A 27,366-nucleotide genomic window follows, 5' to 3' on the forward strand; every position below is an offset into this window, starting at 1 on the left:
GGGTCTGTGTATCATTTAAATGACATAATGTATTATATGTATTATATATATTTATACATTAAGGGGAAAGATGTCAGAGCTTTTTGGGACATACCAGCAGGCCCAGCTGGGTGTGCTGACCACATGGAGACAAGAACTTCAAGGCAGAGCCCAAGTGCATGCAGGTTCTGGTGGATGTTTCACTGTGCAGTGACCCTGCTCTCTAGTGAACCCAGATCTAGTGGGTGTTGTTTGCTACAACGAATCAAATTGTCAACTCTTAACATTGAGACTCACAACACAGGAGGGGAACAGAGGGGCAAAAATTGTGAAGAAGGGCATGAACATTCCTTCTCTTCCGCAGGATGTAAAAGGACGTGGCACAAAGCTTAACACATAGAAAACAATACGTAAATCATACACATCAGATGGTTTTCACATGGTTGTTACCACTATTTTTAATGTGAAATTGCTTTTCACAAAGTTTGTACCTATTTATACTTCCAACAATTTAGGAGAAAAAAGTTGTATCACACCTCTGCCTTTACTTCAAGACTATCCTTACTTCAAAAATTGTATTGAAACTTAATTTATTAAAGGAATATTTCCTACCTAATGAAAGCCAGTGCTCATTCCCTCTTCCTCTCAGCGAAAATCAACAGGTGACTTTCCACATTGCCTGGTAACTGCATATGGTATTGATATTTGTTTATTTTTAGCTATTATCTAAGACCACTGGAAGGTTTGTTCTTGTGGCTTCTAGTCTCTCAGAATATCATGTTTATTTTATTTATTTTTAAAGCTTTTATAAAGTTATAAAGTTTTATTTTAACTTTAAAATTTATTTTTAACTGGCAGTAATGTATATTTATGGGGTACAATGTGATGTTTCGATCTATGTATAGATTACAGAAAGAGTCAGTCAAGCCAGGCACGGTGGCTCATGCCTACAATCCCAGCACTTTGGGAGGCCGAGGCAGGTGGATCACCTGAGGTCAGGAGTTCGAGACTAGCCTGACCAACATGGTGAAACCCCATCTCTACTAAAAATAGAAAAAATTAGCCAGGCATGGTGACAGGTGCCTGTAATCCCAGCTACTTAGGAGGCTGAGGCAGGAGAATCACTTGAACCTGGGGGGTGGAGGTTGCAGTGAGCCAAGACCACGCTGTTGCACTCTAGCCTGGGTGACAACAGCGAAACTCTGTCTCAAAAAAAAAAAAAAAAAAAAGAATAAATCAAACTAGTTAAAATATCACATCACCAAGTTTTTTTTTTTTTTTTTTGTGGTGAGAATGTAAAAAATTCATGCTTTTAGCAAATTGGAATACAGAATACATTATTATTAACTGTGGTCATCACACAGGGCAATAGATCACTATAACATTTCCTCCACTCTGAGACTGAGCAACATCTGCTCCAACCCCAGCCTCTGATAGCCACCTTTCTACTCTGTTTCTATGGGATCTACTTTTATAGATTTCACAAATAAACGAGGTCATACATTATCTGTCTTTCTGTGCCTGGCTTATTCAACTTAGCATAATACACTTCAGTTCCACCCATGTTATCATGAATGACAGATTTTACTTATTTCTAAGGGCTGTATAGTATTCCATGTGTATATATACCACATTTTCTTTATTCATTCTCTGTTGATGGACATTTAGGTTTGTTCCACATCTTGGTTATTGTGAATCATGCTGAAATGAACATAGGAATACAGATATCTCTTCAACAGACTAATTTCAATTCCTTTGGATATATACCCAGAAATAGGACTGCTGGATCGTGTGGTAATTCTATTTTTAGTTTTTTGAGGAACCTGTATACTATTTTCCAAAATGACTATACTTAGATCTCAGCTTTCTTGAGAGCAGGCAGCCATATCTGATTAATTCACTCTGCATATACTGCAAAGAAGCATGTGTGTGCATGAACTGTGTGTATTTGTGTATATGTATGTGTATGTGTTAGGGAGAAGTGCAGAATAAATATACCCAACTCTTGACTATTTATAGACATTATCTAAGTCTTTATTTTTTTTCTCTTCTTAATCTCAAAGAAAACTGAGGAAAGGAGAAAGTAAAAAGTAAATTTTTGACTGAAGATGTCTGGAAAAAGTACCAAATAAAGTGAGATAGTGGGTAATCTAGTGATTTTTATTTTTCCATCCTCTTTCTGGCCCCCAATTGTGAAATAATTTACAGCACTATAAGAAAGAAGCCACAAATTGTGGTAGCTTAGACCACTGTTGAGATCTGGAATCAGAATTCCAATGTTCAAATATTGGTCCTACCAGTTATAAGCTCTACGACTATGAGCAAAATACTCAACTTCTCTATCTTCAGTTACCCTGTACAAAAATTGGGAATATCAATGATGCCATCTATTGCATTGTAAGAACTAAATAATTCAACATGTGGAAAATAGCGTGATATCAGGGATATAGAGTGTGTTTGCAAATGATAACCATTATTAATATTGATAGTGATAATTTTATTCATTTCACATGGCATTAAGTACCAAACTCTATAGGAATCAGAAAATAAAGTCTTATTTCTTTTTCTTCTCTATTGTCCAGCTTCCTACAGGAAAATAAACACTCACATCCTAAAGGTTCCAGAAACAAATGAGGTAGAGCTCACATGCCAGGCTACAGGTTATCCTCTGGCAGAAGTATCCTGGCCAAACATCAGCGTTCCTGCCAACACCAGCCACTCCAGGACCCCTGAAGGCCTCTACCAGGTCACCAGTGTTCTGCGCCTCAAGCCACATCCTGGCAGAAACTTCAGCTGTGTGTTCTGGAATGCTCAAGTGAGGGAACTTACTTTGGCCAGCATTGACCTTCAAAGTAAGAGCTGCCCCCACTTCCTAGGTCTATCAGTCAGGGTTCAGGCAAGAAACAGATGGCACAATTCAGTGATTGGAGGAGAGTGTAATAAAGGGACTATTTATGAAGGTGTGATCAGCATTTGTAGAAACTACAAAGGATAGTGCAGAACACTGGGGCTTCAATATTGGGAGAGTAATTACCGCTGTTGGAGAAGTTACTGGAATCAGAAGGCAACTGTAGGGAAAGCCCCATTTCACAGAAGCTGTAGATACAGAATAGGGAAGCTGCCACCTGCAGCAACTCCAAAGGGTGGAAGCTGGATGAATGAATACCCCAACCTCATTCTCCTCCCACCCTCCAATCTCCTGCTAGTGCCTTCCATTGGCTGAACCCTGCTAGAAGTCAGAGAATACAAGGGTCCACTGTTGTATTCCATAAGTCAACTTCTCAGGGCTCAGAGCAGTGTTGAAGTGTACAGAACAGATCTGGAGAGGAAACAGAAAATATCTAGTACAATAGCTAATCACTGTGACTCATGCACAGTGTCATGAGCCAGCAGAATGAATATTTCTTTGCTGTATTTGCTGCCAGTCAGCTGGTTGTGGGGTTTTTCCAAGAAATTTGGTCTCTTACAAAATCCTTCAGAGCCTTGACTGGCTATGCTGGATATTTTTGGAAGGGATCCCATACTTTTGATCTTCATACACCAGCAGAATTTCAAACAATCTTGGGAGAATAACAACTTTTATCTGCCAAGTAAGGACAACAAACACCTAGTATCACAATCATTTCGCAAGAGACAGGTAATCTCATCACCAAGTGCGTATGTTTCCTAATGCTTCTATATCAAATTACCACAAACTTCACAGTTTAAGACAACACAGATTTACTATCTGATACTTATGGAGGCCAGAAAGCCAGACTTGAGTTTCACTGGGCTCAAATCAAGGTGTCAGCAGGATTGCAGAGGCCCTAAGGGAAGATTCCACTTTCCTGTCTTTTCCAGCTGCTAGAGGACACGTGCATTCATTGCCTTATGGCCCCTCCACCTTCAGAGGCAGCAACCCCATCATTCAGCCCTCTGCTTCTGTCACCACATCTCTCCCACTCTCTCTCTCTCTTTTTTTTTTTTTTTTTTTTGAGATGGAGTCTTATTCTGCCGCCCAGGCTGGAATGCAGTGCCACTATCCTGGCTCACTCCAACCTCCGCCTCCCGGGTTCAAGCAATTCTTCTGTCCCAGCCTCCTGAGAAGCTGGGATTACAGGCACATGCCACCATGACTGGCTAATTTTTGTATTTTCAGTAGAGATGGGGTATCTCCATGTTGGCCAGGCTGGTCTCAAACTCCTGATCTCAGGTGATTTGCCTGCCTTGGCCTCCCAAAGTTCTGGGATTACAGGCGTGAGCCACTGTGATCAGCCACATCTCTTTCTCTAACTAGCTTGCTTCTCTTTGCCACCTCTTAAGGACCCTTGTGATTGCATTAGGTACTGCATCCCCCCGGTTATTCAGGGTGGTGATCTCATCTCAAGGTCCATCTTCAAAATTCCTTTTGCCATGTAAGGTGGTGACATAGTCACATGTTCCAGGGATTAGAATATGGACATCTTTGGAGAGAGCCATCATTTTATCTACCCTACTGAGAAGAGATATACTGTCAGAATAAAGGACAGTCCCTAGTACTGATTCAATTTGGCTTTATAGAAAATTCACTATAATGTCATTGTATTTCACATTTTGCCCATTGTCTTAGCTGGGTAAGACAGAGCCTATGATGAGGACTTGTGTGGCATGCAGGTATTTAATTGGTAACCCAAGAGGGCAGAAACAAGAGATTTAGGAGTTTAAGAGAGAATAATATAAGAGTATATTATCAAAGTTGTTTGTGTGGGCAACAGAAACTCAAATATTCAAGGACCAGCATGTAGATAGCCTCCTAAGATGTCTACTCAAAGAATTTCTGGTGGAAGGACTTGTTCATCTGCTTCACGTCCATTGGTTGACAGGAATATGAACTCCATTCTGCTGCTGGGCTTAAGACATGCATGTGGGCTGAGTGAGCTTTCCCCAGCATCCATAGCATCAGAAAAGTCTCAGAGCAGAAAGAAAAGTATCCAATTTGAGGTGAGTTACTGACCTTGAAGTGAGTGTAAGCCCACCCAGAATTCTACTCCAGCTGGCTGAAGTGAAAGGTGGGGGCTGAGAGGAAATAAGGCAGGACTTCAGAGTCCCCACTTGTACTGTTCAAATCCACTCAAGCCCTACATTAAGTTGGCTCTGTCACTGAGCCTTCCAGCTGGGAGGGAGCCACAATCTCTGCGAAAGATTTAATGTACACCAGTTTGTGGAACAAGCTGCAGTTCCTGCTGCTGCTGTTGATCCCAAGCCACAGGTGATATTTGTTGTCTTACTCATCCACCATACATTCCAGATTTCCCTCACCCAACACCTCAGATGGAATGGTTTCTTTGCCTGATAGGGTGACCCAGACTTACGACCCTAAGAGATCTAAGCCTTTGATCATCATGTCCTTAACAGACTGGGGTTGTTGCAAATATCTTTTCATTATCACTGGATATGGAAGTAAAAAGAACCAGTGAATCAGCGGACCCCTGAGTTCTAAACATACTCTTCCTTGTCTCCATTATATAGCGGTGTTCAAGATTTTCATGATAATCAAGATTGATTACTCTACCAGTATGATAATTTTTTTCTTTGCCCACTGGTCTGCCAATATTAAGAGCTCAAGGTGGCCAGGCCAGTAGCACAGCTTTAGATGCAGTAGGACAAACACAGTATCCCCTGCTAGAATTCCCTATAGGAAGCCAGACAGACCTTTGATCCAGCAGAGCCTAAATGTGCGGGGTTGAGCGAACTTCTTTAAGTGAGTCATTGGAAGTAATGGTGAGAGGGGCCAACTTACAGCATTGGGATAGCCCTGGTACAGACACAGAACATGCTTGAGGAGGTTGTCGGGAGGAAGTGAATTAGACCTTGCACAGAACTACCACCATCAAGTACAGTTGGCATGAGGCAGACATGGTATGAGTTGAGGCATCAGAGATATATGATTCTTTATCCCAAATTAAAATTAATTTTTTTCATGGAGTGACACTGATCCACAGACCAGACTCTAAGAACTTTGCAGTGACTGAATACCCATCTCATCATTACTTTCCTGGTATTTTCTTCTGGAAAAAATTATTCCCTGATACAGTTTTCAGAGGCAACTAGATGTACTGTCATCTCTCCCCTCTTTCCACTTCCCTACCTATCCGCAGTTTACTTCCCAATGCCAACACTAAAATTAGCCCAGCTTCTTTACAACTAAATTATTAGTTTAGAAAGAAAGATAGGAGTCATGCTAAGGACCTTAACTGAAATCAAAACATTAGAGGCTGGGCACAGTGGTTCATTCTGTAATCCCAGTACTTTGGGAGGCCAAGGCAGGAGGATCACTTGAGCCCAGTAGATTGAGGTAACAGTGAGCTACAATTGTGCCACTGTACTCTACTCCAGCCTGGGCAACAGAGTGAGACTCTGTCTCCAAAAAAGAAAAGGAAAGGGGAGAGGAGAGGAGGGGAGGTAGGGAGGGGAAAGAAAGAAACTAGAAATCCATCAATTTTAGGACCAACTTCAGGTAAAAAAATGAATTAGGCAAGTTAGTCTTTCAATATTCTCTACCTCTCTTTATATCATGGTTAAGACCATAGACTTCTCACCTCATGAAAGATGAACTCTAATTCATACTAAAGCTAAAGCCTCTAAGGAGGATTAAATATGAGCAATCCCAGGATAACTTTTTTTCCCTGGAATTGTTTACTCAACTGTCCTTTGTTATGTGGAATTTTCTGCCTGGTTAAGTGTAGGCCAGTACTTTGGATAAATTGTAGTTTTCTAGAAAGACACTTTTTATATAAGAACCTCTCCAGGGAAATAGGGGCCTATATAAGATGAATTTAGAAATAACTAGAGTCCACCCTTTACATCACTGATTATGTCAGTATTTTATTCTGCATGGTAGAGAAGTGAAAGGGCAGACTGACGATTGCTCTGGAAGCCTGTATGCTGTGAGAAGTTAACAGTAGAGTAAAATGGCCACCCCGCTCTCTCCACGGGAGCCAACATGGCTGACTAAATAGTCAACAACCACAGGAGAGACCTGTGGGGTCTTCATCAGAGCTCAGGATCTCCTAGGGTATCACTCATAAATGCAGCCATCAGGGAGATGGAGAAATCTTTGTGTAGTTAGAAATTCTCAACCTGGTTTTACTCATCCTTCCCAGGTTTGTATTTGTCCTGCTGTTCACTGAAATGGATCCTCTGCTTCATTAACCATCCCTTCCTCACCACATGCTCTCTGAATGTGGTTGTACCTTTTCTACCTCCATGCCTTCTTTGCTCAGGTTTGTCCACATAAATATAATCATTTTTCTCTCTACTAGCTCCAAGCCCACCCTCTCTCTGGGGCAGCTCAGTCACTCCAGGGCACAAGGGAGTCTTTCCCTCATCCCACATTTTGAGACCTATTACCTGGACCATTTGTTTGCCTTATAACTATGCTTGCCTTTTTAATTGCTATTTTATTTTCCATGTATTTTCATTGTTCACACAAGTCGTCTTTATTCTACACTAAGGCAGAAGCAGAGTGCTGTGTTCATAATAAGTGCTCAACAAATGTTGGGTTGATGGGTTGGAGACTTCATCTTAGATAATACCAGTCCCATCATCCCAGCTACCAGACTGTGTGGACAGCCAGGTCAAAGCAGCCAAATGATATTCTAGCTTGTGGCACAAATACCAGCAACAAAATAACCAAAGTCACACATCTGCCTCATTATATCATTGCTAAGAGTATGCAATTATTGGCCAGGCACAGTGGCTCATGCCTGTAATCCTAGCAGTTTGGGAGGCTGAGATGGGTGGATTGCTTAAGGCTAGGAGTTCAAAACCAGCCTGGCCAACATGGTGAAACCCCATCTCTAATAAAAATACAAAAAGTTAGCTGGGCATGGTGGCAGGTGCCTGTAATCCCAGCTACTCATGAGGCTGAAGCAGGAGAATCACTTGAACCAGGAGGCAGAGGTTGCAGTGAGCCAAGATCATGCCACTGCACTCCAGCCTGGGCAACAAGAGTGAAACTCCGTCTCAAATAAATAGAAAATAAATGAATAAATAAATAAAATGTCAAAAGAGTATGCAAGGATCTTAAAACAATTTAGAGGAATATGTATTAGGATACAGGGAAGCTACCATAATGAAGAGACCTCAAAATATAGTGAGAAGAAAGACAGAAGTTTCTTTCTTTCCAGGTAACACTCAGGTGGTTCACAGCAGCTAAGTAGCTATGTTCCATAGAGTCATTCAGTGATCCAGGTTCTTTTTATCCTGTTGCTCTGCCATTCTCCAGGATGTTGTCTCTATAAAATTGCAAAAGCTCAGTCAGTGCCAAACCCATGTTTCAACCTTCAGAAAGTAAATGAGTGGTGGAAGACGCATTCAATGTTTTAAGGTGAAGACCTAGAAAACTCACTCTCTTAGCCTGAACTTAGATGACACATCTGGGCCCACTTAACTACGGGGTAGGCTTGAGAAGCCATGTGTACAGCTAATTCCTTAATATGAGAGTTGAAAGAAGGAATGATTAACCAGCAGTATACCACAAGGTAACAAATGACTAGGAGGATCAGGCTAGGTGGACTAAAAGACAGTCAATTCAGTGCAACAATTCCATATTGACACTTTTCATGTAGCTGTTGCTTGGCTCTAGAGAGGACTCAGAGGTAGTTTAGAAAAGGCCTTTGTCCTCCAAATACAGTCTAAGTAGACTGATGTCCTACTGGATGTTCAACTTTGGAGTCTTCAGGGATGAGTAGAGCTTCTGTACGTGGAAGAGACTGTGAGGGAACCTGCACAGGACAAGGGTTTGCATAAAGACACTGAGGTAGGGACCTCTCCTGTTGTGGGGACAGTGAGAGGCCCAGTTCTCCTTGACTCACATCCAGCAAGTGCTTACTAAGCACTTCCTAGAAACTAAGAAGCAGATTGTAATCAATATGGGTTATCCAATATTTGGATGAGCAAGGCTCCTTATTTTTCCTTCCTTAATGTTAATCACACTCTTTTGGATGGAGACAAATATCTGTGGGGGCTGAGCTTTGGGTCAGATAGATCTGGGTTTGCAATCCTGGCACTGCCATTTACTTAGCAGTGATGATCTCAGATAGATTATTTAGCATCTCTGAGACTTACTTCCTCAACTCTAAAATAAGGGGCTCAGACTAAATGATGTCTAATCCCTTCTCCAGTAAAACAATCCATGGTTCTCAGATAGCACTGTGCTGGAGGTGGTGGGGTTTGAGGGCTGGGAAGTTGGGAGGACTGAGCCTTTCCTCCTGAGCAGTTTTGTCCAGTTTTTCCTGTACCAGTCTGTCATGTTTATTCCATGTGAATGACTCCATGAGGCAAAATTCAAGCTTTTGAAAAGGGCACAAATTAACTTGGGCACCCTTTCATCTCCCTGTAGGTGAACACTCCTCCAGCCCTGCCTTTTGTCAGTCTGGAGCCCTTGTTCTAATCTGCACACACCAGAGGACTTTATAAGGCTTTCCCCAGCCTCCAGAATTATTCTTCTGATCCACGCCTGTACTAAACTCATTCTTTCCTCAGTGCCAAGGCCTTGAAAAACTGAAACAAGGCAAAGGGTCAACTGTAGTAATTCACACTAAGGCATGAGTGACTGGGTTTAATATATTAACACTACCTAGGATATTCTATTTATTTCAAAAGGATCCTGTTAATCCTTGAAATTTAACAACTAATGGTATATATTCTAAGCACTGTGAGTACTTGTCAGTGGGGGAAAGACATTTTGGGGCTGAGAAATTTTGCCACTGGGAAGAGAGAGAGGATGAGGAGGAGAAGGGTGATAGGGAGGAAAAAGAGAAAAAAGAAAGAAAGATGCTTGGATGATAGATAGATAGATAGATAGATAGATGGCAAAAAATAATATGAGAGAGTGGTAAAAAGCACAGAATCTGGAACCAGGCTGTATCTTAGCTGGGTCACTTACTGTGTAACTTAGGGAAAGCTTCCTAGTCTCTTTGTGCCTCACTTTCTTCACCAGTGAAATGGGGATCACAGCAGAGCCAACCTCACAGAGTTGTTGTGAGGAGTGGATGAGCTGATAGGTGCAGAGCACTGAGAACAGGGCCTGGTGTGGAGTAAATGCTCCACAGAGCTAGCCATGTTGGCTGTCACCCACTCATGTGGCCAGCCTGTTGGTCTACCTCTGAGCTGCCATGTAACAGGATTCTGGTGCTTTTCCTACCCAGGTCAGATAGAACCCAGGACCCATCCAACTTGGCTGCTTCACATTTTCATCCCCTCCTGCATCATCGCTTTCATTTTCATAGCCACAGTGATAGCCCTAAGAAAACAACTCTGTCAAAAGCTGTATTCTTCAAAAGGTAAGTGAGTTTTATTCATGGTAACCAAATGGACTGGGTGTCTGCAGCATGAGCCACTGCTTTGCACTGCGGGCCTACAGCTTCCTGGTTTCATGCTAAACCCACCCAGAGCTTACGAACCACTTTGAGTTTGTCTTGTTGATTATTTTTCCCCAGAAGAAAATGGCTCTCGTCGTCAGTGAGCTGAACTTCTTACACTGAGTTTTTTAAAGGGAATGTTTTGTTCTTATGTCTGAAAGAGTTTGTCTTATTCTTTGAGGCAAGAGCTTTCATCAGCCTCATGAGAGTGATGTTATTTGGCAATGCAGATAGATAGCTACATGCTCAGATTTTGCTGGTGGGAGGTTGCCAGGATCCTTTCTGAAGATTCCTTCCATTTTCACCCTTCTTTTCCCCAGTCTGGACATGAGCTGGGATAAACCCACCCCCTGTCTCCCAGGAATCTCAACCCCACAGTTGGGTAAGGAAAGGAGAAAGGTTTTTGAGGCCATTTGGGGATAAGGAAACAGCTGGTTGGTGGTGCCTTAACGTCTTTCAGCAGCTCCCTTCGAGTTTCTCCTTAGCCTGTTGTATTCTCACCAACACACTCCTGTTCTGTTGTACCAGCTGAGACAGAGCATGCTGAAGCCTTTGAGCTCTGATTTCATTGCTTCATTGTTCATATGTCTGTCCTTGGTTTCCTGGGAGGAGCCTGCCCACAAAACCCCCAGGATGTATGCAGGCCTAGCTGGTGCTTTCCTAAACGGCTCCCTTGTCTGCACTCAACAGACTTCTCCAAAGATCTATACGCGGCCTCATCTATAGAAAAGGAAATGACATGTGGAAATAATTCAGTAGGAGTTTGGAGCAGCACTATCTGAGGACTAGGGGAATTTTAAGTGGTTGTTATCTTACATTTATATTCATAACTTCTATTTTCTCATCTGCCATAAAATATTGTCATGTTCTATTTGTCTGTTGCCCTATGTGTGTATGCATTCACTTGGGTGCTGACCACAATACTTCTAACTGTAGAATGCAAGGAATTGTTGCCAAAAGAAAAAGACAGAGGGAGGGAAGAAGATGGCGAGGGGAGTGAGGGAGAAAGAGAAAGCAGGAGATGGGGAAGAAGAAAGATAGAAAGAAAAATAAATGTGGAAGGGAAGGTAGCTTCATGGCAAAAGAGGTATCTCCAACAGAACTTTGACTTTTAAATAGAACCACTTCAGAGAGTTGTGTCAGATCCACCTCAGTTGTCTTATCTTCTGCCATTCTTCTTTTACCTCCCACACCCATACCTCTTGAAAATAGTCTTACACCAGAGTTCAAGGCCTAGGGCCTGAGGACTCCTTAAGCACTTCAGAAATGAGCAGCTGAGTCTTCTGTCCCAGCTCTTTGGGAGAATGGAATGGAGTCACACTCAAAGATAGAGTGTAAATAAATCCTCTCCTCATCCTTCACCCTAATTTAAGAGTGAGTGAGGATATCAATAGCTCAGAGCTGGGATGTAAAGCTCAAATCCTAACTGTGATTAGGAGACCTTTGTTACAAATAAGAATTGAGTGAATAAATGTGCAAACAATTTCTTTTATATTTTTAATGAACCAGAGAGAAATCACAGTTGCCTATATAATCCTTCTCTCTAAATCATTTGCATTCAGATCTGCTTTCTTACATGTGTCTGCCATGCACACAAACTTGTGTGCCATGGAAAAGGGTTGAGAACTGCTGGTGATGTAGACAGAGTTTTAAACCAAGGTCAGAGGGCTAGGCTGGGACCTGGTGCTGCCATTTATTGGCTCTCTGACCTTATACAAATTGCCTGTCTTCTTTGAGATGGTCTTTCTATCTGTAAAAGGGGAAGCAGCAAGAGAAGGAACATTTTACAGCTTATTGGCTGAACTTCACTGCCATTAGTGTGGTTCAACTTGGACTACAGAGGAATCTTCCTAACTGGTTTCCCTGTATTCACTACTGCTACCTCTAACTTGGTGTGTTCTCACTTTTTGCTAGAATAGGCTTTTAAAAATCATAAATCTACCATATATCCTCTGTTCAGACCTTCTCCATGGCTTTCCGTTGCTCACTGGATGAAGTTCCAACAAGCCCAGGACGGTTTGACTCATGTCTCCAACTTTAACTGCATCACCATCAACTTCATTGTCTAAGCTCTAACCATACAGGATTTTCTAGTCCTCAGAGGCATCGCGGTCTTCCAATTCCAAGTTTTCTCATACAAAATTGTCTCTTCTTAAATACTTTCTTCTTGTTGTCCACCTGAGTTGGAGTCATCTTTTAAATCTCAGCTAAGCTTATACTTCATCAAGTCTTTCCTAATTCTACCCACCACATACCACACCCATTACATTAAATCCCCTTATTATATGTTTCCATAGCACCAACTTCTTCTTTCAGTATACTCAGCACACAATTACAAGTCTAGGATCTGTTTTAATAGCTTGGGCTACCAATTAAATTGCATCCCTTTTAATTTTCCAATTAATTCCTCAAGCACCCACATGCCTATCTTAGCAAGAAGTTCAAAGTCTCCCTCTTATAGCATGTACTTCTCCACCTCCCACAAACTGACAGAAAGCTTACTTAGCCCACAGGGCCAGTGCTATTTACAAATAGGCAGGAAGGCTACTAGGGAGTTAGGTTAGTCCTCCAGAGGGCCCTGGTTTTGAGCAGTTGCTGTCTACTCCTGCCATGTAGAATCTCTGGTCCTTCCAGGTGTCTCCATCCACTATGCAAAGGTAACCTTGCTGGTCCCAATCCCCACACAGACCACAGGGCTACAAGATTACAGTTCTTATGGTTCCCCAACACATGCTCTGTCATTGGTCCCAAAGCAGGACCCCAATGGGTTGATGAGGTAGGAGGGGATCCCTGCCTTAGCCACAGCTGTGCACAGCCAGCCTCTTCCCTTCTAGGCCCTCATGTTGAGCATGGGACACCAGTCCTAACTTCCTTCTCTTGAGTTCCTCTTAGGGCCATTGTTATCCTGAACTTCTTAGTCCACTGCAAAGTTAAGTAAAGAGGCAGCAGTCTTGGTCCCTTTCCTTCCAGATGGCTTCTTAGCTCTGAACAGATTTACCCACCTTTACCTCAGTGACTAGCTCTGTGCACTAAAGGGTATTAGGAGGGCAGCCATTATTGGTCCATAAAAGGTCCTGTTTACCATTTTCCCCTAAGAGGAACCATTCAGCAGTTCAGGGCTCCAGGGTGACCTGCTGGGCTCTAAAGAAGAAGCTGGCAACTTCTGTTGCAAAATAAAGTTAAATTCTGCTTCATCTGCTAGTCTCTATGTTTCAAGAGTACAGTAACTACGTTTCTCTGATTCACCAATACATGCCCAGTGTCTAAAAAATTACCTGGCATATAATAAATGTTCAATAAAATTTTAAACATTGAACCTACAATATGCAGGTGAGTATGCTAGATCTGCTCTGTCCAATATAACAGCCATCTGTGGCTCTTTTTAAGTTAAATAAAAATTCAGTTCATCAGTCACATCTTAAGTATTCACACATTGTAAGTGCTCAATAACCATGTACAGATAATTGCTCCTGTACTGGACAGTGCAGATACACAACATTTCCATCATTGCAGAAAGTTCTACTGAAAACCACTGTGCTAGACGCTTTACAAACTTCTTACTTAATTTCACAAAAATTGCTTGTGGCAGGGAGAAGTGTCTTTATGCTGGGTGAGGCTCAGAAAAGTTATATGACTTCCCAAAGTCATACAGCTGGGATTTGAATACAGGTCTGTTTGACTCCAAAACTTGTGGCCTATTGTTGCAAAAGTGTTTAATACAAATTGATTCAATCAATATTATTATCTTTGAGCAATGGAAGGAGAAAGTAAGTTTCAATCCAAAAGAATTGAGTGACTTACACATTGACTTGCTGAGCCAATGGCAAAGTCAACTTAGAGTCCAGTAGGAGTCACCAGCTACAGAATCTAGATCTTGAGAACAGGTCTTCAGATCTTCAGAACAGTGTTTCTTAAACTCTCTTGTGAAGGACCAGTTATCATCATAGGCTGGTAACAGTTCACCTACCAGCACCAGCCCATGAACCAGACTCTGAGTGGCACAGCCCTAGAAGATTGAGCCAGAATTTTACAAAGGTTTAAAGACCAAATATGCTGGTTTATGGTTACCTGTGGCCCAAAGAGAGTGGCAGCACTAACCTCAGGCATTAAGGAGGTACCCACTGAAGCCAACATTCAAGAGCAATTCCTATGGGTTAACCATTGGGCTCCTTTCAAATGCAAAACCTCATGAAAGAGACTACAGTGCTGAATAGAGACCCCCAAATTCCAAGCCAAGCTCAAGACAGTCATGAAGGAATTACTAAAAACCTGGTATAAAGGGCAAAAGCAGAATTAGGAATGGACTGATTTCAGGAACCCAGGCAATGGCAGGAGTTGGGCATTAAATCTCTTTCACTAAAAGAGAATCAGAGTGGGAGAGAATATGTGAAATCAGAGGTTAAGAAAAAAGTGAAAATCTATTCGTGATTGCAAAGATATGAAACCAACCTAAGATCCCATTGATGAATAGGTGGATAAAGAAAATGTGGTATATATACACCATGGAATACTACTCAGCCATAAAAGAGAATGAGATAATGTGTTTTGCAACAACTTGGATGGAGTTGGAGGTCATTGTTTCAAGTGAAGTAACTCAGGAATGGAAAACCAAATACCATATATTCTCACTTCTAAGTGGGAGCTAAGCTATGGGTATGCAAAGGCATACAGAGTGGTATAATGGACACTGGAGACTCAGAAGGAGAGAGTAGGGAGTGGCAGTGAGGAATTAAAAAGCTGCATATTGAGTTCAATGTACACTACGTGAGTGATGGGTGCACTAAAATCTCAGATTTCACCAGTATACAATCCATCCATGTAACCAAAAACCACTTGTACCCATAAACCTATTGATATAAAAAAAATAAAAGAAAGATGTGAAACCAAAGAAAGTTACTGGTGAGCAGCATCCCATTATGTGAACTTGTGCTTCTGAACCAGTAACTTGAGTTACTTTGAACCAGTATCAGTCACTTATACCTTAGTGTAAATTAATTGATCAGAACTTCTGACCCGGGCCAGGGAAGGCAGGGTAGAAGTGGCAGTCAAGACTAAAGTAGAAAAGGGAGAGCTAATTCTGCAGCCAGACATTTCCTGGGTTGGATACCCAAATTAGTCCCTCAGCCTTTAAGTGCCTGAGGGCCAGGAGTAGACAGAGGAATGGAAAACGTGGGTCTTCTTTGTTCACACTCTTTGCCTAGGGGCCAGATTTTGCATTATGCATTACTATCCTGAGGTCCCAGGCCACAGAGAACATTTGGGCTTCCCTATGTGGATTTATCTAGATTTACTTTTTGTTCTGCCATATTTTAATCTATAAACCAAACAATTTTCTCATTCATCTTATTCCATTTCTGGAATTTTTCTTTTTCAGACACAACAAAAAGATCTGTCACCACGAAAAAGAGGGAAGTGAACAGTGCTGTGAGTAAGCATGATTTTTGCTTTTCTTTCTTACCTTCTTTTCTCTCTCAGTTTGAATTTTAAAGTAACCACTGTTCTATTAATTCGTGGAAGGCAACTGAATAGTTCCAGCTTATAGAATCTTCCTGTTTGGTAACATTTCAGCGAAGCCTTGTTCTTAGCCCCAGAACAATCATGCCATCTTTTGCTCGGTCTACATTCCTAAGCATTCCCAGATGATACTGCACTGGACCTCTGGTCTCACATAGTTAGATATGGAGTTAAAATCTAACAGCAAAGAGAAGATATCCAACTGCGATGCAATTGACAGTGGATGTTTTTGCAACAAACAATGATTAAGAAGTACATTGTTGTGGGCTGTGAGTCAAGAGTAATATGGGGAAAACAGAAGTCTCTTCATGAGGTTGACAGGCTTGGAGCTGGAATCTGTGGAGGAGGAAGGATATGACCTAGGGGTCAGAAAAAGTGGGTTGCTAAAATCATTAAGCCTGGTTGGATGAAAAACTTAGACTCAGGGGAAGCAGCACATGATTGTGGGGGCTGGCAAGTTGGAAATGTGTAGGACAGGCCAGCAGTCTGGAAACCCAGGCAGGATTTCTATGTTACAGTCTTGAGGCACAATTCCGTCTTTTCTGGGAAACCTCAGTTTTTCGCCCTTAAGGCCCTCAACTGATTGAATGAAGCCAGCCTACATCATGAAAGGTAATCAGCTTTACTCTAAGTTAACTGATAGCAAATGATAATTACATCTACAAAATACTTTCACAGCAACATATAGACTAGCATTTGACTAAGCAACTGGGGACAATAGCCTAGCCAAGATGACACATAAAATTAATCATCACAGGCACCAAGAGATGAGGGGGGACAGTCTTGGCCATATTCTTGGCTGAAGTAAGTCAATTTGTCATTCCTGCCTGAGCCTTTATAAATAGAAGTAAGTAACCAACTACTATCTGGTCATTGGAGTTGTCCAAGAGGCCAGGGTTCTGTCTAATAACTGCTCATGCATGAACCTGCCAACCTAGATTGCATGCAGACTACCAGTTTGGTGTTTTTGTTTAGTTCAGCAGGACTTTCTTCTCAGCTCACTGCCTCTCAAACTTTCAGCAACAAAAGGACAAGTATTTGGATGCAACAGCAATGAATATCTGAGTAAATCTAGGTGGGGAGTGGGGGCACCCTGTAGCCAAAATGACTTAACAAAATCAAACCAAAGTTTTGAAAATGATGTCTTGGTTCAATGAAGAGATTACTTGAGGTAGGTTTGACTTATCTAATATCTTCTTTTCTTTGTCAATACCTAATGAGGAATTTAAATATTTCTAGATAGCTTTGGAAAGGTCCCTTAAAGAGGCGCCAGCGTACCACTGCCAGATCTAATCCCCCAAACACTGTTTTCATCATCATCATGTCATCTCTTGTCTCTACAGATCATATCAAATCCTTCCCAGGGCTTTTCAGGCCTTTTGACAATTAGCCACATTTCACTAAGCCAACTCATCTACCACTTCTCAACAAAACTTTTCCTCAAGTCGAGCTGCTCCACCACCACTGCCATGAGCTCATTCCCACTTCTGTGCCTTTGCTCACATTAGTTATTCTTTTGGAACATCCTCCCCATTCCTTCTGACTTGTCCAAATCCCAACTTTTGGCATGGTCTACTTTAAGATACAGTAACGATTAACTTTATTATTATAACACCAGGCTTCTATTCTAAGACATTAGAAGTGTGTTTAGACTAGCTCATTTAATCCTCACAGTAGCCCTCTGAAGTATTTACTCCCTGCTTCCCATTTTATAGATGAGGAAGCAAAACATGAAGCCGTTAACTAACTTGCCCAAGGTATATGGCTAATAATATAAGGACCAATAAATTGATTCAGCAATCCAGGTGTCCAAGTCCAGAATCCACACCCATACACTACACTCTGCTTTTTTAAAATTTAATTTAATTTTTTTTAGAGACAGGGTCTTGCTCTGTCACCCAGGTTGGAGTGCAGTGGTATGACCGTGGCTCACTGCAGCCTCAACTTTTGGACTCAAGTGATCTTCCCACCTCAGCCTCCTGAGTGGCTGGGACTACAGGTGCATGTACTTCTTCCAAGACTTTTATTCAGATGAATATTTTCCCTTCCAACTTAAGAAGCAAAGGGCTTGCTGGTTTTGCTTCACCAACCAGCAACGGAAGCAAGACCTGACTTGTGAAAATGCCTAGTAGAGTTCAGTATTAGTGCTGTTTCACCATTTCCTGGATCTCTCGCCTTTGTGCACATGATAGAATTGCACTTCTCTGTAATTAATTTGTAGTTAAGTGTGGTCATGTAACTCACTTTCGTCAATTAAGGTGCGTGCCACTGTACCTGGATTTTTTATTTTTATTTTTTGTAGAACTAGGGTCTCACTATGTTGCCCAGGATGGTCTCAAACTCCTGAGCTCAAACAATCCTCCTGCCTTGACCTCCCAAAGTGCTAGGATTCCAGGCATGAGCCACTGTGCCCAGCCTACATATACTATACTCTCCTGCTTAATCTGTAAGACTTTCTCCCCCGACTCATACCTTTCTATTTTTCCTCTGCATTGTACACACAGTCTATACCATTCTTAAGCACATGATTACAGCATTATTTTCTGGCTGCTTCTATGTGTCTATATTTTAAGTCCACCTGGTCAATATAATAAAGTGGGATATTAGTGTTAATGCAACTATATGGTATTTGATATTTGTCTTGTTGTCCGTTTATCAATGCTTCTTACAGTTTATTATATGATAAATTTAAAAGGTGTCCAATTTTGACCAAATTTGACTCAATGCTAAAAAAGAATATCAAAATAAATTTTGTTTAATTTTAGTTGAGTCTATCAACTCAAAAAACAAACTACAACAATAACAAGTTTCAGAACATTTTTTAAATTACTGATGTTTTTATGAGTTTAAAAACAAAAAAGTACAAAGAAAACAAAAATAATTTAGAATCCATTGCCCAGAAATTGCCATGGTTAAGATTTTAATATTGCTTAAGACCAGACAGCTCAGGGCTTTGACGTTCTCACATCCATTCTCTGCCATCCAAGTTCTATCCCACCCCCAAACCATCCATTATGAGGAGACTGTACAGCTGTAGGCTGCCAGGGAACCATCCTACACTCTCATATTGTGACTCAGCATCTTGGGAGATGGAGTCTTGAGACTTGGCCTGGACATGTCCCTTGCATGTACTTCTTCCAAGACTTTTATTCAGATGAATATTTTCCCTTCCAACTTAAGAAGCAAAGGGCTTGCTGGTTTTGCTTCACTAACCAGCAACTGAAGCAAGACCCGACTTGTGAAAATGCCTAATAGAGTTCAGTATTAGTGCTGTTTCAGCATTTCCTGGATCTCTTGCCTTTGTGCACATGATAGAGTTGCACTTCTCTGTAATTAATTTGTAGTTAAGTGTGGTCATGTAACTCACTTTCGTCAATTAAATGTAAGCATAAGTGATGCGTGTTATTTCTGAGTAGAAGATGTAAGAGTTGGCACATGCTTTGCCATATTTTCTTTATCCATCTGGCATGGTAACCAGTAACATTCTAGGTAGTAATTGCTCCATCAGTCTCAGTCTCTGAGTAACTAAAATTGACAGAGTCCCCTGGTGATCCTCAATGTACATGGAACATGAGCAAGAATAAGCTTTTGTTTTTTATATTGAGATTTTGGAGTTGTTTATTCCTACAGCATTACCTAGTTTACTCTAATACAACATGGAAAAAACTGGAACCTATAATAAATAGACCCTACATTGCATTTAAACTTCTATTTCTGAGGAATAATAATGTGGGGAAATACTTTCTATATAATAAAAAATAGAAAAATTGCAAAATAAAAATATACTTATGTATCATTCATGTTCTATTAAAAATGTTATTTATAGACTCACCATATTCCCTTCCTCCAGAAAAATAGAAGTAAAAATATGAAAATGCCTGTAATCATGTCTTTGGATTATGGAACCATGTATTGCTTTTTACTTTTATGTTTTCTGAATTTTATTTCTGAGTGCCCTGATATATTACTTTTACGAAGAAGAATACTTTCTGAAGCCATTTCAACCATCTCCACTCACCTCTCTAGATCCCAGTAGTTAAATACATTACATAGGACTCTTCATCAGTCCTTATCAACTTAAGGAAGGGCAATGCTATACCTTCTTTAAAGGACACCTACCAATGTCTTAGTTGCCTTTCAAAGATTCCTAGCACAGCTAAATGTGATGAATATGCTCTAAGGATGTACGAGCTGAAGTGAATTGCATAAGGTCATCTCATAACTTACTGTTAGAAATGGAGCTAGAACTCAGACCCACCGAGTCCTTGTCTGTGACACACTGCCCTTTCCATTTGTGGAAGTTGTTCTTGTATCTAATTTTACTTGTGCTGCTATCTGGGCCTATGCCATTCTCCCTCTTATGCAGACAAGCAGATAAACAATAAAACTTTAGGAGTGGGTTATGATACCATAGATATATATCATCTATCCTTTACAAAATAGTTATTACAGTCATCAAGCCTTGGTTAGAGTTTACAGACCATGTATCCTAGCTACCTCATTTCACAGATTATGACATTAGGGGCTAAGAGATATTAAGTGACTTCCTTGAGTGAAACAGTAGCAGACCAAAAAAAGTCATGATTCCCAGCATAATGCTACTCACTCATTTATTCATTCATTCACCCACTCACAAATGTGTATTAAGTGTCTGCTATTTGCAAGACCCTGTCAGTTAGACCATGTGGGAACTAGAAGGATGAATTTATCAGTCATCCAAGATTCTTATAATAAAATATTACAGATAATTAATATTTGCATATAGAAAGACTATATGCCAGTCTTTATGTTTTTTTGTTTGCTTTGTTTGTTTTCTTGAGTATCCTGTCTTCTTTCTAACAACTTCCACCTGAGAACTGACCACAGCGTCAGCATTCCACATGGGTGTGTTTCCTTTCCCCTTTCCCATTTCAGTGGTTTCCAATTTCTTTTTCTTTTGCCATTATAAATCTTTTGCAAAGGAAATATTAATCAGAACTCCTACATGTCCAGCAAATTAAAATAGTGGTGAAATTAGAGTGGAGGATATAATCACCCTACCATATGTCCCTACAAAGGTCCCTAAGGCAGGGGTCCCCAACCTCTGGGCCACAGACCGGTACCATTGGCCTGTTAGGAACTGAGCCACACAGCAGGAGGTTAGCAGCGGGCAAGTGGCTGCTACTGCCTGAGCTCTGCCTCCTGTGAGATCAGCAGCAGCATTACATTCTCATAGGAGCATGAACCCTATTGTGAACTGCACATACAAAGGATCTAGGTTGTGTGCTCCTTATGAAAATCTAATGCCTGATGATCTGAGGTGGAACAGGTTCATCCTGAAACTATACCCTACCCCCACTCCCACACCCAATCCATGGAAAAATTGTCTTCCACGAAACCTGTCCCTGGTGCCAAAAAGGTTGGGGACCACTGCTCTAAGATACCTTGTGCTTCTTGGAACGTATTTGGAAAATCATGCAGCTCTCAAATTATCCCTATATCCTGAAGCCCACCTTACTTACCAATCCACAGAAATGCCCAACCCATGTCAGGCAACTTCACACTTTCTTTCTTCAGGCAGTACAGTTGTCTCAGGGAGGGAGGAGGGTGCTATTAGCAAGAGGAGTCACTAACAGCTTCACTCACCTGTGCCCATGAATTTTTAATGGTGTGAAAAGTCTGTGTATTTTTTATGGTTCTCTGTGGCTCATATAGGAGGGACAAACAATACATGAATACAAACAATACATGAGTTCAGAGATGGGGACAAATACACTTTAAGCTGAGGATAATCAGGGAAGAAGAAAGGTTTCATGGGGGAAGTGACTTTTGAACCAGGAAGAAATGGAAACAGCAGACTATTCTAGATAGAGAAGACACTAAGAGGAAAGGCAAAGAGGCAGGAAGGTGTGGGAAAGTGCACTTGACCCCGTTCAGAGAGAAAGCCAGGTGTGAGATAAGGGGGAAAGACTGTTAGGGGACGTATTATAAACCATTAATTCCAGGCAAAGGTTAGATTTTACTTACTAGGCAAGAGTGCTTCAGTTAGATCCTAGCAGGAAATGGAGGGCATGCTTACAATAGGTAACTGAGGTAAGTTTAATGAAGAGACTATTTACAAAGGTGTGTGCAGCATTAAGGGAAACCAGCAAGGGATGCTGAACATGCCAGGATGTAACAGCAGGTAGGGAAGGTGACTATCACTAGGTCTGAAGGAGAAAGGAGAGGGAGCAGTTCCCAGAACCCTAGTAAAAATGGCAATGAGAAAGGTCCATCTGACAGGACCTGTGGCCTTTAACAGAGGGACAAAGTCAACCTACAACTTGTCTGGGAGGTTGCTGAGGAATAGATACCCCAACCTCGCTCTCAGCCCATTGCAACCCACTTTTTCACCTAGACTGAGCCCAGTCAAAGACAGAGGGAGGAGTCCAGTGATGTAGTCTACAATGTCATCATCCTGGAGCATGAATAGAGTGCGGCAGGGTGAATAATGAGTCTGCAGGAACTAATAGAAATATCTGACACAATAGGAAACTGTAAGAGGTTTTGAATAGGAGAGGCCCCTGAAATGTGCTCCAATATTACTGAGCTATGTGTGGCCCACAGAATGGAAAAGGAACAGCTCTTGCAATAGGTCTGAGGAGAGAAGCTGAACACTTGGACTAGGGCAATGGTAAAAACTGTGGAAAGAAAAGATTTTAACGAAAAGTTTTAAACCATGCTGCTTCCAGCTAGATGAACATTTATTAAAAAATTAGTTCCTCACTCAAATTTTGGGGAAGTTATATATTTTCTAATCATAACAAATGATTTTTCTTATTTGTGGGCTTTTCTCCCCAGATCTGAACCTATGGTCTTGGGAGCCAGGATGACCTGATGTGACATCTAAAGAAGCTTCTGGACTCTGAACAAGAATTCAGTGGCCTGCAGAGCTTGCCATTTGCACTTTTCAAATGCCTTTGGATGATCCAGCACTTTAATCTGAAACTTGTAACAAGACTAGCCAGCACCTGGCCATGAAACTTGCCCCTTCACCGATCTGGACTTATCTCTGGAGCCTATGGCTCTGAGCAAGCACGAATGCACTTTACAAAATTACCCCACTGGATCCTGGACCCACAGAGTGCCTTGAGGCTCCTTCTTGCTGCCAGACTGAAAGCAAAAGGAATTGTTTCCTTTCAAGTTTCCTAAGTGATTTCCAAAAGCAGAGATGTGTGGAAATTTCCAGTTACAGAAACAGATGGGTTGCCAATAGAGTTATTTTTTATCTATAGCTTCCTCTGGGTACTGGAAGAGCCTATTGAGACTATGAGCTCATAGATAGGGCTTTGCACAAACTCAAATCATAATTGACATGTTTTATGGCTTACTGGAATCTTGATAGCATCTGAAGTTGTTCTAATTAACAGAGAGCATTTAAATATACACTAAGCGCACAAATTGTGGAGTAAAGACATCAAGCTCTGTTTTTGAGGTCTAAGTCACAAAGCATTTGTTTTAACCTGTAACAGCACCATGTTTAATGGTGGTTGTTTTTGTTTAAACTACATCTTTCCTTTAGAAATTCTTGGTTTCTTTTTAATTTTTTTACCTTAGAAATCAATGATATACAGTCAAAAATATTTGATATGCTCATACGTTGTATCTGCAGCAATTTCAGATGAGTAGCTAAAATGGCCAAAGTCCCAAACTAAGGTTCCTTTTCTGGCCCTCTATATGACTTTAAACTTGAGCTTTCAGTGCCTCAGTTGGCACATCTGTGATACAGCAATGCTAAGTAGTCAAGGCCTTTGATAATTGGCACTATGGAAATCCTGCAAGATCCCACTACCTATGTGTGGAGCAGAAGGGTAACTTGGCTACAGTAACGGCCTTATTTTGTTAAATTTGTTCTTCATACTGGAGCCATGAAGCTCAGAGCATTAGCTGATCCCTGAACTATTCATATGGGCACATTAGCTAGTATAACAGACTTAGGTAGGTGGGCCTAAAGCAAGCTCCTTAACTGAGCAAAATCTGGGGCTTATGGGAACGAAAGGGTGTGAAATTGACTAACAGACAAATCATACATCTCAGTTTCTCAATTCTCATGTAAATCAGAGAATGCCTTTAAAGAATAAAACTCAATTGTTACTCTTCAACGTTCTTCACATATTCTACTTTTGGGTAAGAAGTTTGCTCAGGGTCTTGCAAGTCAGTAAGGTTAATATCCTGTTACGCCATTTGGCTCCCAAAGATTTGAAGGCCTTTGAGGCAAACTTGGATGCACTTTTCAGGAGGGTTGGGTCCTAGGGATGCTTGATCTGGGGTTCCTGCTGGAGAAGAAGCACTTCCTAACACCACAGAGAGCAGGGCAGGAGACAAGGCCTTCTTCCCTGGAAGAAAGCCCAGCTATGCTACCACTACCCCCACCCATGCCCCAGATATGTGATTAGTGTGCTGAATTCTTGGGTGGTTTTGTTTAACTCTGCTAGGAACCCAGTGGCATAATGGTTTCTGTCAAAATATTTCCATCTTTGTTCCTAGATTCGGGCTATCTTTTAGAATACCAAATAGGGAAAGGGCACCCTAGCTGTAGTATCCTGAAATCTGGGTTCTGTCAGGGGAGAACATCATAAGGCATTATGTCTTAGCTTCAGAAATTTCCTATACTACAGCATGTTATCTTAACACCTAACGTTTATCAAGTACTTGCTATTGCCCAATATTGTTAAGCATTTTACACATACTATTGGAACGAATCATCCCCAAACTCTCTGAAAAAGACACTATTAATGACTCCATTTTACAGATAAGGAAAGGCAGAGAGAGGTTAAATAATTTGGTTAAGGCTGCTCGTTCAGTTTGAAAGGGATGGAGTCAGAGCAACAAACCTATATTTTTCATTACACATCATAATGTGCCCTGATTTCCTACCATATGGGGTTTAAGTGGTATTTTTATACTGTGTGGTCTCTTTGCTAGTCAATAATTAATTTCAGAAACAACAGATGCTGGTGAGGGTGCAGAGAAATAGGAACACTTTTACACTGCTGGTGGGAGTGTAAATTAGTTCAACTATTGTGGAAGACAGTGTGGTGATTCCTCAAGGGTCTAGAACCAGAAATACCATTTGACCCAGCAATCCCATTACTGAGTATATACCCAAAGGATTATAAATCATCCTACTATAAAGGCACATGCACATGTATGTTTATTGCAGCACTATTCACAATAGCTAAGACTTGGAACCAACCCAAATACCCATCAATGATAGACTGGATAAAGAAAATGTGGCACATATACACAATGGAATACTGTGCAGCCATTAAAAAAAGGATGAGTTCATGTCCTTTGCAGGGACATGGATGAAGCTGGAAACCATAATCCTCAGCAAACTAACAATGGAACAGAAAACCAAACACCACACGTTCTCACTCATAAGTGGGAGTTGAACAATGAGAACACATGGACACAAGGAGGGGAACATCACACACCGGGGCCTGTTGAGAGGGCAGGGGGAAAAGGGAGGGAGAGCATTAGGACAAATACCTAACGAATACAGGGCTTAAAACTTAGATGACAGGTTGATAGGTGCAGCAAACCACATGGCACATGTATACCTATGTAACAAACCTGCACATTTAGCACAGGTATCCCAGAACTTAAAATAATAATAATAATTAATTTCACTCTTTTCCAGGGAAGTGCTATAGGAGTATAGGTGGTGTATGGGTTCTGGCATCAGAGATTCAAACCCCAGCTCAACTAGGTATGAGTTATACAACTTTGAATATATTGGTTGACCTCTAAGCATCAGTTTACCTCAATATAGTGAGACCTGGCTGGGCGCAGTGGCTCACGCCTATAATCCTAGCACTTTGGGAGGTCGAGGTGGGTGAATCACTTAAAGCCAGGAGTTCGAGACCAACCTGGCCAACATGGTGAAATCCCATCTCTACTAGAAATACAAAAATTAGCTGGGCATGGTGGCACATGCCTGTAATCGCAGCTACTCAGCAGACTGAGGCAGGAGAAGAGCTTGAACCTAGGAGGTGGAAGTTGCAGTGAGCCAAAATCACACCACTGCACTCCAACCTAGGTGACAAGCCAGACTCTGCCTCAAAAACAAAACAAAACAAAACCAAAAAAAAGCATATATAATATACTGATACCCCATCTCTGCAAACAATTTTTTTTAATTTTTTTAAAAAAAAAATTAAAGGGGCCAGGTGCAGTGGCTCACGCCTGTAATCCCAACACTTGGGAGGCTGAGGCGGGTGGATCATGAGGTCAGGAGTTCAAGACCAGTCTGGCGAAGATGGTGAAACCCTGTCTCTACTAAACATACAAAAATTAGCCAAGAGTGGTGGCAGGTGCCTGTAATCCCAGCTACTCGGGAGGCTGAGGCAGGAGAATCACGTGGACCCGGGAGGCAGAGGTTGCAGTGAGCCGAGATCACGCCACTGCACTCTAGCCTAGGCAACAGGGCAAGACTCCGTCTCAAAAAAAAATGAAAGCAATTATCTTTCTCAGTTTATCAAGAGGATTTTGAGCACAGGTTTTGTCATTCCCCCTAGACTCCTAGAGAGCAGGAAAGGAGTGAGATTTTTGCCACGTACCTGGTACATGATAGGTATCTCATGCATGGTCACCTCTAAGACTCACTATATATTGGGAGAATGGCTACTATTAACACTTCTACTTTTTTTTTTTTTTTTTTTTTTTTTTGAGATGGACTTTTGCTCTTGTTGCCCAGGCTGGAGTGCAATGGCACAATCTTGGCCCACAGCAACCTCCACACTCCCCCCACAGGTTCAAGTGATTCTTCTGCCTCAGACTCCGGAGTAGCTGGGATTACAGGCATGCACCACCATGCCCAGCTAATTTTGTATTTTTAGTAGAGGTGGGGTTTCTCCATGTTGGTCAGGCTGGTCTCAAACTCCCAACCTCAGGTGATCTGCCTGCCTCAGCCTCCCAAAGTGCTGGGATTACAGGCATGAGCCACTGCACCCAGCCAACACTTACTTTTTATGGCCTTGATATAATGGGCTAAAACATATATAATGACAATCCTTAAAAAACTTAGATGAGTTATAAGTCTGGAAAAAAAAAGTACTTTTTACAAAAGGAGCAAAAATAGCATTCAGGAGAGTTTGAGGAATTGATAAAGACTAAACAAACAAAAATCACCTATGATCTCATCAAGCACAAACACTTTCATCTTTGCTGTTTGTTTCTGCTCTTTGTCCATTTATGTATTTAAGTTTGGCTATGGTTGTAACATGTAATTTTCTATACTTTAAAAAATCTGGGGCTGGGCGCAGTGGTTCACGCCTGTAATCCCAGCACTTTGGGAGGCCAAGGCGGGCAGATCACCTGAGGTGGGGAGTTCAAGACCAGCCTAACCAACATGGAGAAACTCCGTTTCTACTAAAAATACAAAATTAACTGGGTGTGGTGGTGCATGCCTGTAATCCCAGCTACTCGGGAGGCTGAGGCAGGATAGTCGCTTGAACCAGGGAGGCGGAGG

The 27,366-nt window shown here is 41.5% G+C and overlaps 1 protein-coding gene across 1 annotated transcript in view; it reads left to right on the forward strand.

Annotated features, from left to right (window-relative positions):
- Positions 1-24,029, forward strand: part of PDCD1LG2 (programmed cell death 1 ligand 2) — a 59,708-nt gene extending 35,679 nt beyond the window's left edge. The window contains exons 4-7 of the mRNA XM_007969323.3: positions 2,562-2,831; positions 10,149-10,283; positions 15,736-15,785; positions 22,695-24,029. Coding sequence (XP_007967514.1) covers positions 2,562-2,831; positions 10,149-10,283; positions 15,736-15,785; positions 22,695-22,700 — 461 coding nt within the window. The 3' untranslated portion in view covers positions 22,701-24,029. The remainder of the gene's footprint in view (positions 1-2,561; positions 2,832-10,148; positions 10,284-15,735; positions 15,786-22,694) is intronic.
- Positions 24,030-27,366: the final 3,337 nt, after the last annotated feature.

The sequence above is a fragment of the Chlorocebus sabaeus genome, chromosome 12 (assembly GCF_047675955.1).
Source record: "Chlorocebus sabaeus isolate Y175 chromosome 12, mChlSab1.0.hap1, whole genome shotgun sequence".
Lineage (NCBI taxonomy): Eukaryota > Metazoa > Chordata > Mammalia > Primates > Cercopithecidae > Chlorocebus > Chlorocebus sabaeus.